At 42.5% G+C, this 13,185-nt stretch overlaps 1 protein-coding gene and 1 pseudogene across 14 annotated transcripts in view; one reads left to right on the top strand and one right to left on the bottom strand.

Annotated features, from left to right (window-relative positions):
- The window catches only part of Reps2 (RALBP1 associated Eps domain containing protein 2), a 231,754-nt gene that overhangs the window by 145,091 nt on the left and 73,478 nt on the right, over positions 1-13,185 (bottom strand). For 11 of the 14 annotated variants that reach the window (NM_001359102.1, NM_001290633.1, NM_001359103.1 and 8 more), the window contains exon 2: positions 8,186-8,309. In NM_001359102.1, coding sequence (NP_001346031.1) covers positions 8,186-8,309 — 124 coding nt within the window. Of the gene's footprint in view, positions 1-8,185; positions 8,310-8,439; positions 8,475-8,520; positions 8,595-13,185 lie in introns of those variants that run through there. The other 3 variants (NM_001359104.1, XM_006528762.3, XM_006528763.3) reach the window with 3 other exon arrangements.
- On the top strand, positions 9,769-10,289 carry Gm7331 (predicted gene 7331; annotated as a pseudogene).

Consider the following 13,185-nt stretch of genomic DNA (forward strand, 5'->3'; position numbering starts at 1 on the left):
AGCAAGAGTTCTCAACTGCCATCTTTCAAGTCCCCTAGACATTTCTGTTCAATGACCAAGGGCACTTTGTCTGCAAGCATGGGGACCTGAGCAAAAAGGTAAGCAAGGACAACTCCAAAGCTTCGGCGAATCACACAGAAGCCAATCCTGTAAGTGTTCTCAGAAAGCTGTCTTTCAGCTCAGTCTGCAAAATGGACGTAAAACACAGGCAAGAGCATACAAAACTTTCTACTGTGGTCCAGCCATGAAAAGATAACTCTATTTCAAGTATCTCTTCAGGAAAAAAAAAAGGCAAAAGATGCTTGGTATCTATAAGCTCCCTGGCCAATGCATTCGGTCTGGGGAACAATGGAACGCAAGTGCAGCATTACAAACGTTACCAGCTGTACAGGACTCCACCATACCCTTAAGGACACTTCTCCAGAATCATTTCAAATTCGCAGAAGCTATGTACAAACTTGAGCATGGCTGTGTGTGCCTGGAACTCCAGCACTGGGGAAGGAGATGGGAATATCCGAATAAATTGCTGGCCAGCCAGTGCAGCTGAAAGAACAAACATTCTCCAATTGAATAAGAGACCCTGTCTCAAATCAACAAAGTGGACAGCAGTAGATAATGACTGATGTCATGGACCTCTATGCACATGTATAGGTGTGCACACACAGACACATGCATGCAACACACATACAGAGGGAGGGAGAGAGAAAGATCACAAAAAAGAAAAAAATCAAAGTGAAATAACTTGGTCACAAAACCCAAATATTCTGTGATTCCACCTACATCAAGAGTAGTAAAATACAAACAAGTAGAAGCTTGTATAGTGGTTACCAGAGATAAGGAATGTCAGGAAAATAGGTAGTTGTTTAATCATATTTTCCATTCTATAAATGGAGGTAGAAATGTCTAGAAACTGCATGTACAACAAAATGAATAGACCTAACACTTCTAGATTTTGGGCTGGAGAAAGGGCTCAGTGGTTAAGAACACTGACTGCTCTTCCAGAGGACCTTAGTTCAATTCCCAGCAACCACATGGTGGCTCACAACCATCTGTAATGGTATCTGATGCCCTCTTCTGGCATGTCTAAAGTCAGAGACAGTACACTCATAAATAAAATAAGTAATTCTTAAAAAAAAAACACTACTAAATTTCAAACATAAAATAGTTAAGAGGGGAAATTGTGTGCCATATGAATTTTATAACAAGAATTTTTTTGGGGGGGGGTCTTAGATAACTTTCTTGTTTTAATTAGGTATTTTCTTCTTTTATATTTCAAATGCTATCCCAAAAGCCCCCCATACCCCCCCACTCCCCTACCCACCCACTCCCACTTCTTGGCCCTGGCATTCCCCTGTACTGAGGCATATAAAGTTTGCAAGACCAAGGGGCCTCTCTTTCCAATGATGGCCGACTAGGCCATCTTCTGATACATATGCAGCTAGAGACACGAGCTCCAGGGGTACTGGTTAGTTCATATTGTTGTTCCACCTATAGGGTTGTAGACCCCTTTAGCTCCTTGGGTACTTTCTCTAGCTCCTCCATTGGGGGCCCTGTGTTCCATCCAATAGCTGACTGTGAACATCCACTTCTGTGTTTGCTAGGCCCCGACATAGCCTCACAAGAGACAGCTATATCAGGGTCCTTTCAGCAAAATCTTGCTGGTGTATGTAATGGTGTCAGTGTTTGAAGGCTGATTATGAGATGGATCCCAGGGTGGGGCAGTCTCTAGATAGTCCATCCTTTCATCTCAGCTCCAAACTTATAACAAGAATTTTTCATTTTAGATGAAAATATAAAAATGTCAAATTAATTTTAATTATTTTAGCCCCATATCATTATTTCAACATATGACATAAAATGGTGAAGGAAGCTGAAAAGCCCAGGGACATAAGCACTCTGCCTAGCATGCTCAAATCCCTGGGTATGATTCCCAGGGCAATCAAACATGTTTATAGTTTAAATCAATGGAGTATTTGTTTTTAGTGAAAACTCTTCACACTCTTACTTCATACTTCAATGCTTGTCCTATTTTAAGTGTTCAGGAGACACACATGGCTCTTGGCCACCATACTGGAAAGGATAAGCCACATGAAAAATGGGTCACTGCAGTCAGAAATCTGCATCTTAATAAGAACTATTATAATGTTAAATGCGAGCAAGTGAGTGAGTTTTCCGCAAATAATGCAAAGGGTATTTTGTATGTAGTTATACTTTATACAGATCATTAAAATACCCCATTTGAAGAGTTTTGACTTGCATGTATGTGTGAGTATATCAGAGACAGGAAAGGGAAGGAGAACCAACATATAAATTAAAATACCAAATTTTCTTTCATGTCCCATTACTCCTTTTCCCCACTGCCAGTGTGTAGTTTCCTGGTAAGATCCAGAGCTATTACTAGATAAAAGAGTCAAAGATGGCCAGCAAGATGACTCAGTGTGTAAAGCTGCTCGGCATCAAGGCTGACAACCTGAGTTTGATCTCTGGGACCCATGTGGTAGAAGGAAAGAATCAACTCCCCAAAGTTGTCCTCTGATATCTACACACAGACTGTAGCATGTATACACAAGCACACACACAACACATGAACGCGCGCACGCGCACACACACACACACACACACACACACACACACGGAAATGTAATTTTGTTTATTTTTTTAAAGATAAAAAATTCTACGAGAGAGTTCTGTATCAAGCATAAATAAACAAAGGTGAAAAGTACTGCTCCGGGGCTGGAGAGATGGTTCAGTGGTTAAGAGCACTGGCTGCTCTTCCAGAGGTCCTGAGTTCACTTCCCAGCAACCACATGGTGGCTCACAACCATCTGTAATGGGATCTGATGCCCTCTTCTGGTGTGTCTGAAGACAGACAGAAAGAGTACTCATATACATAAGATAAATAAATAATTCTTAGAAAGAAAGAAAGAAAGAAAGAAAGAAAGAAAGAAAGAAAGAAAGAAAGAAAGAAAGAAAGAAAGAAAAGTACTGCTCATAAGGTTGGACATGACCTTGAGGAGAAACGAGGCAACAGAAAAGCTGAGTCCATGGGTGGGTATGGAGAGAAGGCATGCCTAGAAAACACTATTGGTCAGCCATACAGTTGGGAATCACTATGCACAGGGGAATTCTTCAGAGCAGCTCTAGATCCCCATAGGAAGGCTGAGAGGGGGAGAAGGTAGGATGGAAGCTACTAAAAGAGTCACTGAATTTTCAAAAGAAAAAGAACTGAGGCTTTAGGCAAAGCATTAGGCAAAAGGGCTTAATTGACTTTGGCTTAAAGGCAAATCCCAACACAGTACTTAGTATTCAAATGTCCATCTCTGCTTAAGGAAGGAATTGCAAACGCATCAGACTCACTTGGCTCCATCCTTACCCCTAGGAATTCTCACCCCACACCTAGCCATCCTATCCACCCACCCTAAGGAGTTGTCTTTCCTACAAAGTACTTGTCCCACCCATAAGATTCTCTTCTAGCCTTCAAAGATAAAGTCTGCTAAATAAGCAGTGTACAGCATCTACCCCTCCCCTCCAGCCCTCTGTTCAACTAGAGAATCTCTGCTTCTGTTTGTCTTGGATACAATAATTCCCATTTGAAGAGAGAAAAAACCCAGTGAAACAAAAATCACTGCTCCAAAATCTTTCCACCTCACTCAGGATCTAAAGGCCAGGGAGGCAGCAGGATTAGAAACCCCACCACGCCTAAAAAGGCTGCTTGATGTTTACCTTGCAGGCAACTTTCTCAGTGTTGGTACTTCCTTGCATATTAGACTGGACAGTTTGTTACTGTGAGGCAAGGGACCTTGTTCTATACAGTGGAGGACATTAAGTACCATCCCTAGCCTCTGCCCACTATAGCGTCCTCCCCTCTCTTATAACAAACAAAAATGTTGCCATACACTGGCTGAAATCTCGTGAAGGTACAAAGTCCCCTGGGTTGAGAATGGCCATTTTCCAGCCAGGACCCACAACAGTAAAATGGTTTGCCTAAGGATCTTTGCACTGGTATGTTTGAAATTATAACATGGCTCACAAATTTTGTGATTTCATAGAACAGTAAATATTTCTACCATTTCACCAAGGACCAACATAAAGTTGCCACATTTTGACTTTGCCAAGAATTTTAAGCCTAGTTGTCACTTGGGAGGCCGAAGCAGTTGTATAGTCATGGGCTCAAGGCCAATCTGGGCCACAGAGTGAGAAGCAGCCTCAAAAACAATGAAGTGTTTTACCCCAAACCATAACTCATTAAAAGGGTGCCTAACAATAGGGGAAAAACTTTTGGAAATAAACATATTTATGCTATAAATAACTCATCTTCCCTAATAGTTCGCTCTCTTTCAACTGCAAATTGTGACAAACTACCAACAGAGTATGAGCCATTTTCGAGAAACACAGTCCTGAAGATAACAGGAACCATACCATTGCACTAGCAAAGTTCACAGATTCCAAGAGGACTACAGAAAAGAAATCAAGTCAGGCCTTGGGGCCACCCCCTGAGCTGAATCCCACTTTGGGCCTGTCACTGGACCTCCTTTCCCTCAGTCTCTTTTCCATTTCTATTCCTGCAGTTCTTGCAGACAGGAACAATTCTGGGTCAGAGTTACCTGGAAAAGAGCAGGAAAACCCACTGCTTTATTTCCCATACCCTAAGTGAAGTAAAAACCCTTCTTTCCATTAAGCATGGAGGCAGCCAACTCCTATGGCATCATTTCATGTCATTACAGTTGTAAACATGTTCATTATTGCTCTGCAGCTGTAACCACTGTTTCAACCACTGCAGGAACTTTTATTTAATACATTTAATAAAGAAAAATCACAGAAGAGAGAAGGAGGGAGGGACCTGGGTGGGAAAGACAAAAGGGAAGGGAAGAGGGGAACATGATCAGGTATTGGGGGTAGGGGACAGGACTGAAGCCCTGAGAGCCAGCAGAAAGAATTGAAACAGGCAACATCGGGGAAGTAGGAGGTGGGGGGAAACCCTCTAGAATGTACCAGAGACCTGAGAAGTGAGAGACTCTCAGGACTCAAGGGAGGACCTTAGATGAAATGCCTGACAGTGGGGATAGGGAACTTGTAGAGTCCACCTCCAGAAGAAAGTGGAGGGATGGGGTTGCCATCCCATAGTCAAAAACTCTGACCCAGAATTGTTCCTTTCTGCAAGAACTGCAGGAACAAAAGTGGAGAAGAGACTGAGAGAAATGAGATTCACTGACAGGCCCAAATTGGAATCCAGCTCAGGGGGTGGCCCCAAGGCCTGACACTATTACTTAAACTATAATGTGCTTACAAACAGGGGCCTATCATGACTGCCCAACAAGCGGCCGAAAGAGTCAGATGCAGATATTTGCACCCAATCAATGGACAGAAGCTGCTGACCCCTGTGGTTGAATTAGGGAAAAGCTGGAAGTTGAGGAGGAGGGTGACCCTGTAGGAGGACCAGCAATCTAAACTAACCTGGACCCCTGAGATCTCTCAGACCCTGAGCCACTAACCAGGCAGCATACACCAGCTGATATGAGGCCCCATCACATATACAGCAGAGGACTGCCGGGACTCGACTCAGTCAGAGAAGATGCACCTAACCCTCAAGAGACTTGGGGCCCAGGGAGTGCGGAGGTCTGGTGGAGTGGGGGAGGGAGGTGTGGGATGTGGAACAGTCGGATGGTGTTAACCAGGAGGGGGATAAAGTCTGAACTGTAATATAAACAAATTAATTAATTAATTTTAAATGTTTTAAAAAAGAAGCATGCTCCCAATTCTAAGAAGGGGCGAAGTGTCCACACTTTGGTCTTCGTTCTTGAGTTTCATGTGTTTTGCAAATTGTATCTTGGGTCTTCTAAGTTTCTGGGCTAATATCCACTTATCAGTGAGTACATACCATGTGAGTTCTTTTGTGATTGGGTTACCTCACTCAGGATAATGCCCTCCAGGTCCATCCATTTGCCTAGGAATTTCATACATTCATTCTTTTTAATAGCTGAGTAGTACTCCATTGTGTAAGTGTACCACATTTTCTGTATCCATTCCTCTGTTGAGGGACATCTGGGTTCTTTCCAGCTTCTGGCTATTATAAATAAGGATGCTATGAACATAGTGGAGCATGTGTCCTTTTTACCAGTTGGAACAACTTCTGAATATATGCCCAGGAGAGGTAGGAGTTACAGAGACAAAGTTTGGAGCTGAGACGAAAGGATGGACCATCTAGAGACTGCCCCACCCTGGGATCCATCCCATAATCAGCCTCCAAACACAGACACCATTGCATACGCCAGCAAGATTTTGCTGAAAGGACCCTGATATAGCTGTCTCTTGTGAGGCTATATCGGGGCCTAGCAAACACAGAAGTGGGTGTTCACAGTCAGCTATTGGATGGAACACAGGAGGAGCTAGAGAAAGTACCCAAGGAACTGAAGGGGTCTGCAACCCTATAGGTGGAACAACAATATGAACTAACCAGTACCCCCATAGCTCATGTCTCTAGCTGCATATGTAGCAGAAGATGGCCTAGTCAGCCATCATTGGGAAGAGAGGCCCCTTGGTCTTGCAAACTTTATATGCCCCAGTACAGGCGAACACCAGGGCCAAGAAGTGGGAGTGGGTGGGTAGGGGAGCCCCGAGGGGAGGGTATGGGGGACTTTTGGGATAGCATTTGAAATGTAAATGAAGAAAATACCTAATAAAAATGGAAAAAAAGAAGCATGCATATTGCTATAGATATGCTAACAAGTTTCCTTTATAATTCTATTCCTTTGGACATATTTGAAACATTGTTCTGGCCTGGAGTGCAGGTCAGTAGAAAAGTATATGTTTAATATGGCCAAGGCCCTGGGTTTGATTCCAGGACCCTAAAATAAAAATAAATTAAGCCCAAGAAGGATTTGCCAAAATGGTTCGTGGCACCCACAAAAAGGTTAAGAATCCTAACCTGCATCGTGGCTAACCCTCCCTTAGTCCTCACACATGTTCAGTCTCCAGAAAGGAAAGACAGCAGAAGTTCTTTGTGTTCCATAAATTGCACTCCTACTTACCTGGTAAACTGTTCAGTTATCAATTCAATTTTAGTTGCAACCAGGGCAAGGCTACAGAAATGCTTAGTATCAACATAAGGGAGGCATTAACCACTAGGGTCATGTAAATGCATATTTAGCACTTAAACAATACTGATATGTGTTTCCTTAAATGGAGTGCCCTGTATGCCACTATCATGAAATATATATTCATACCATATGCAAAGTTCTTGGAAATATTTCACATGACTTTCATGAGAAGTTACTCTCAACCTTGGTTCCATGTAAGAATCACCAACAGAACTCCCAAAAGTCCCACTACCCTGGATAGAGCCCGGACTAATTAAATAAAAACTTCACATCTTTTCATTTTGTACTTAAAGCACAACAGGTGATTCTCGAGAGATGGGTGACAAGCAGACTAGAAGGACTTCTGCTCAATTTCCTTGAGCACTTCCAGGGGATCTAAATTCTGACTGATTTAGTGTAGAGTGACAAATAATTACAATGCCTTCCCCATGTGTCACCACCTGGATCTTCAGAACTCCAAGAAGGCAAGGGACAGAGCTCGGTGTGGGACCCTTGTCTCACATGCACGAGATGCCCTGGGTTTCATGCCAGCATGTGAAAAACCCAAAAAACAAAAAGCAGAAGAGAACTCTTGAGAAGATAAAGTCATTCTGCCAAAATCTTGGTAAGCCCTAAGTCATCGGAACAGCTAAATCAGGAATGGAGATTTAAAAGGCGAATAGGAGTGGAGGAGAGAAAAGGACAGCCAGGGCCATGTCACACTTTCATTAGTCCATCCTAATCCCTAACAGAGCCTTAAGTGATATTAACTGGCACCTGAAGTGGAAATTAAATGGAATGGTATTATTTTGCCACAGTCTGGAGAATTCCTGCCCCACTATAACCTTGCTAAAGAATAAGATCTACCTTAACTGCCAGCTGAAAGGATCTAATCCTAGGTCACTATAAATTTTTTTCCCCATCTGAAAAAGAAAACAGCAACTAAAGCTACCTGGTGAGTTTCCTTATATTATTTAACATTGAAGGTAAAAGGAAGCTAGGAGAAATTCCACAAAAGCTGAGAGAACACACCTTAGACACACGAGAAAGATTCACACAGATAAGAAACCTGTTGTAGACAATAAAACATATAAATGTAAGCTACTCACCACATTTAATACTCTCTGTTCTCACAGGGAGGCCAGCCTGTGCTGCAGCAATCAATTTCAGGGCAACATAAAACTGTGTTGGGCCAAAATAACCAACCCGCTTTGCACCACACAGTTCTGTGATCTGAAACAGACAAAAAGAAAAATGATACTGAAAACCCCATTTCATAACAGGAAAAACGAGGCAAAGCTACATGATGAAACCTTGACATTTCCGCAGTATAATTAACCAAAAAGTAGCCCCAGGAGCCTACATGTATGCAGTGGTTGAGTGGTCTTTCCCTCCAGTTTACAGAGAGGGGTTTTATTCAAATTGTTAATGTCTGCCTACTCACTATGTTTCAGAACTGATTATTCCTCCTCTTTTGAAGACAAAAATAAAGATGACAAACGCTGGCTGTTCCTCTTCTTATAAAAGAGAATGGATGACTTTTCAAGGTTCAAGTGTACAAAGTCTAAAAGATCAGATTAGTCATTACCACTGCTTAGGTGTTATCCCGGTTTGCCAAAACTGAATGGGAACTGGTCAAGAGCTAGGGATAAGACTCAGTGGTAGCATACTTACCTACCATGCACAACGCCCTACATTTAACCCCAGTACTACGAAAATATAGTTAACAAGTCAAGTCACTTCTTAGTAAATTATACCTCAGGTGCCCATTGCAGAGAAACAAAAAAGCACTATGCACATAAATACGTAATAGTACAATAACTGATGGTCCCGTTCTGCCCCCTATAATGAGAGTATCTTCCTTCACACCTAGACTGAATTCAACTATTTCTTTTCTACAGATCCTTCTTAAACTCTTGGGTAGAATAGTTTATTTTCCCCAGTGCATTCTGAAAGCACACTATTCAAATGACTAAAAGTAGCCATCCCACGATACATTGTCTTGGAGGTATTTAAAAGGAAAAAGGAAGAGAAGACAAGCATGTGAGGAAATCAGGCAGAACCAAGAGTTAATAATTGTTAAAGCTAGGTTCACAGTGGTTCATTCAGTTTTCCGTACTGTCCATTCTACTCTCATTCTCTCTTTCACTCTGCTTCCCATTAGCATGAATTCTCTTCAAGATCAGGGACATTTTTACCTCCCAACACAAAAAAATAAGACACCCAAGATACAATCAATTCTCAATCGTAGTGAATGAAACCTACACTCAAAATAAAACGGAGGTGAGTTTCATAATCTGTCCACTACTGTGAATATGTAAATTACACATCTTAAGTTATACATGAGGCTGTACATGGAAAACATGACCTATAGCGCCCACGTAGTTGCAGCATCAAGAAAGTTATCTTATAGGATAACTCCAATTATAAAAAACTACAGTCCTTGGTAAGTGAACAAATGAACTCTATTTCATAAAGTGAACAATTACATTTTAGAAAGTATCAATGAAAGGGGTCACCACGATGTTTCAGCAGGTAGGGACACTGCCAGAAAGCCTGACCAGCTCAGTTTTATCCCCAGAATCTATATGGAGAAAGGAGAGAACCAACCCCTATAGGCACACATGCATCCATGCCAGATGTATCCACACATGAGAGGAATAAATAAAATGTAATAAAACACTGTCTTGGTCTGTCCTCTTTCTCTTCAACGAGGCGGGCGAGCGGCAGACGCCAACATGCAGATCTTCGTGAAGACCCTGCCGGGCAAGACCATCACTCTTGAGGTCGAGCCCAGTGACACCATCGAGAATGTCAAGGCCAAGATCCAAGACAAGGAAGGCATCCCACCTGACCAGCAGAGGCTGATATTCGCGGGCAAACAGCTGGAGGATGGCCGCACCCTGTCCGACTACAACATCCAGAAAGAGTCCACCTTGCACCTGGTGCTGCGTCTGCGCGGTGGCATCATTGAGCCATCCCTTCGTCAGCTTGCCCAGAAGTACAACTGTGACAAGATGATCTGCCGCAAGTGCTACGCACGCCTGCACCCTCGTGCAGTCAACTGCCGCAAGAAGAAGTGCGGCCATACCAACAACCTGTGCCCCAAGAAGAAGGTCAAATAAAGCTGGGGTCATACCTGGCATGTGACCCCGGGACCAAATAAAGTCCCCTTCCATCCACTGGAGCAGTAAAAAAAAAAAAAAAAAAAAACACTGTCTTAAAAGTAGGAATTTACTATTGAATTGGCTTTAAGCGACTCCTTTACCGTAGCTACTAATTCAATGTATACAATGTTTTACAACACGTAACTGAAATTGCTGGTAAAACTCATCATGGCACTTTAAGACTCACCGTATCTGACATCAGAAAACCACCTTATTTTCATTTGGTTCTATATTTTGACGTATACTGTTAGAATCACTGCACCTTAGCCAAAATAGGATAGACACATATAAGCACAGTCAGGTCTTAGGCCACGTCTTGCTCTTTGTACACCAAACCTCCTAGAGACATACCAAGACCTTTCTGAAATGCACAAGCTTCAAAGGAGAGAAAAGAATTATAAACCTTTGGAATTTACCTATGGAGTGGTGCCTCATCAGCCTGAGATTTTGCAATCCAAATGATAGGCTGCTTTTAGAAGGGTTTGACTGTGTTGTTTTGTTGTTTTTGTTCATTAAGATTCAAAGTCCTGCCGGGCATGGTGGCGCACGCCTTTAATCCCAGCACTCGAGAGGCAGAGGCAGGTGGATTTCTGAGTTCGAGGCCAGCCTGGTCTACAAAGTGAGTTCCAGGACAGCCAGGGCTCACAGAAAAACCCTGTCTCGAAAAACCAAAAAGATTCAAAGTCCTGCCCGGCATGGTGGTGCATGCCTTTAATCCCAGCACTCGGAAGGCAGAGGCAGGCGGATTTCTGAGTTCCAGGCCAGCCTGGTCTACAAAGTGAGCTCCAGGACAGCCAAGGCTATACAGAGAAACCCTGTCTCAAAAAACCAAAAAAAAAAAAAAAAAAAAAAATCAAAGTCCTTCCTGATTAAATTCTCCATTGGAAAGTTCTAAGGTGTGTATAGAAATAGTTTAATGATATATAAAGTTAAGAAAGTTACTTAAAAAGTTACTCCAGCTACTCGATTAGCAGGCAGTATTTCATAAGCTACCTCCTTTGCCCTCTTCTTCAGCTTACCCCAAACACACACCACACTCTGCTGGGTCTGTCTTCGATTACATACTGTGCAGATTTACAGTATAGAATGCAAACCTTTGGACTAGGGTTTGTTTTCTCAGGTGGAAAGCAAGACATGGCAAAAAGGAATGGATAGAATCAACTTCCTCACAACTTCCAGATGCACACTAAACTGGATGTTGGATGCTACAAATCAGAAAATTTTACTGGCCATTTGGGAGGAATACAGACACAGTTCCAGGAGTTTGAAGGCCACTAAAATTGCTTCCCTCCTACCTTTTTCTGTAAGATTAAGTGACTGTGTGGAATCAGTCCATACGCATTCCAGTTTGGCTGAAATAATACTTTCTTTCCTAGCTGAAAGATAATAAATTTTTGGAGTAGTTCAAAGGTTTGACTATGCTTCAAGTATTTTTAAAGGCCTCCACAGAATGGTCTAAATAGGGGCTAGACGAATTCTCCAAGAAACTCTCCCCTCTCTCCCCTGCCCTCTCTCCCTTTCCCCCTCTCCCCTTCCTTTCCCCCTGCAGCTGGTAAATTCAGTCTCTGCTCTCACCTTACCGGCTCACATCCTGTTCTAGACTGTGTACCTTTATCTGCCAGCTTCAGCATTCCTTCCACAGTTCCAAAGTGCTTCCCAGGCTCCTTGTGTAAACTCCTTCCTGTAAAACTCAGTCCTGAGTATGGCTTTTGAGGCCCTTCTATCTGATCCAAACCATCCTTCCAACAACTCCCACCCTGATGTATAAAGTAAGGTTCTAAGCACACCAGACACCAGTCTGTTTCTCAATACCCATTCAGGAGTCCCCTACATAGAAGCCAATCGTGTCCTTGTTTCTTTGCCAGCCAGGCTTGTTCTTCACGATACCCATTGACAGATGTTAACTCTGAAGCCTTATGCAATTCCACGACACTATGTTAGACTTTTCATTGCTGTGACAAAATACCTGACACAAACACCTTAAATGGGGAAGGCTTTCTTTCACTCAGCGTCAGTGATTTCAGTCCATTATGGACAGTATATCAGGGCAAGAGGTCTATCAGGAGGCAAAACAGCTCACTTCTCAGCAAGGAAGAAGCAAAAGAAGGAAACACACTATTGGTACTGTTAACCATTTCCATTCCATCCCAGCCCACCTTGTGTTACATATCCCCAGTGTGCAGCATAAGTCAACAGTATGGTTTTATCATGGCTGTTCCCTAGGAATCATACTTCATGATGTTTGCTGTACACTTTTCTACTCAATGAATATCTACTGGTTAGTTTATACAGCCTGCAGAAATAGAGCAGTTCTCTCTCGTGTTGTAATTACTTTTATGAGCAGCTGCTTAAGTAAATTATTAGCTTTAGCTATATCATACCATATAGCCAAGAATTCCTACAAGAATACAAGAGATTTTGAACTGCTCTGTTCCCCACTTTTTCGGCTAGGAGAGTACTGGTTCAAACCTAACTGCTCATCCTTATTCATCCTCGCCCTGAGATTCAGAATAGAGTATCACAGTGAGGTCTTGCCACTCTAGAGATTTTTTTTTCTTGTGCTCAGTATACCCTAGTAGATGTCAATTGGCACACTCAGTAACAACATGGAAAAGAATTTGAAGGACATGCTCATAGGTTTTATTTCGGCCTCTTAGGAAACAAATGAATTGTCAAATCAATTGCATTCTGGCTTTCCCTTTCCCATTCATTTATGCTTTCTAATGTCACTTCAGTAAGTCACTCAAGAAAAGATGGACTCCTATATCATATTGCTCAATATAGCAAACTGTAATATAAGCCTGTGATGGCTTGTATATGCTTGGCCATGGGAGTGGCACTATCAGAAGTGTGACCCTGTTGGAGTAGATATGTCACTGTGGGTGTGGGCTTTAAGACCTTCATCCTAGCTGCCTGGAAGCCAGTATTGTGCTAGCAGCCTT

Source organism: Mus musculus, chromosome X (assembly GCF_000001635.26).
Source record: "Mus musculus strain C57BL/6J chromosome X, GRCm38.p6 C57BL/6J".
NCBI classification, from domain to species: Eukaryota; Metazoa; Chordata; class Mammalia; order Rodentia; family Muridae; genus Mus; species Mus musculus.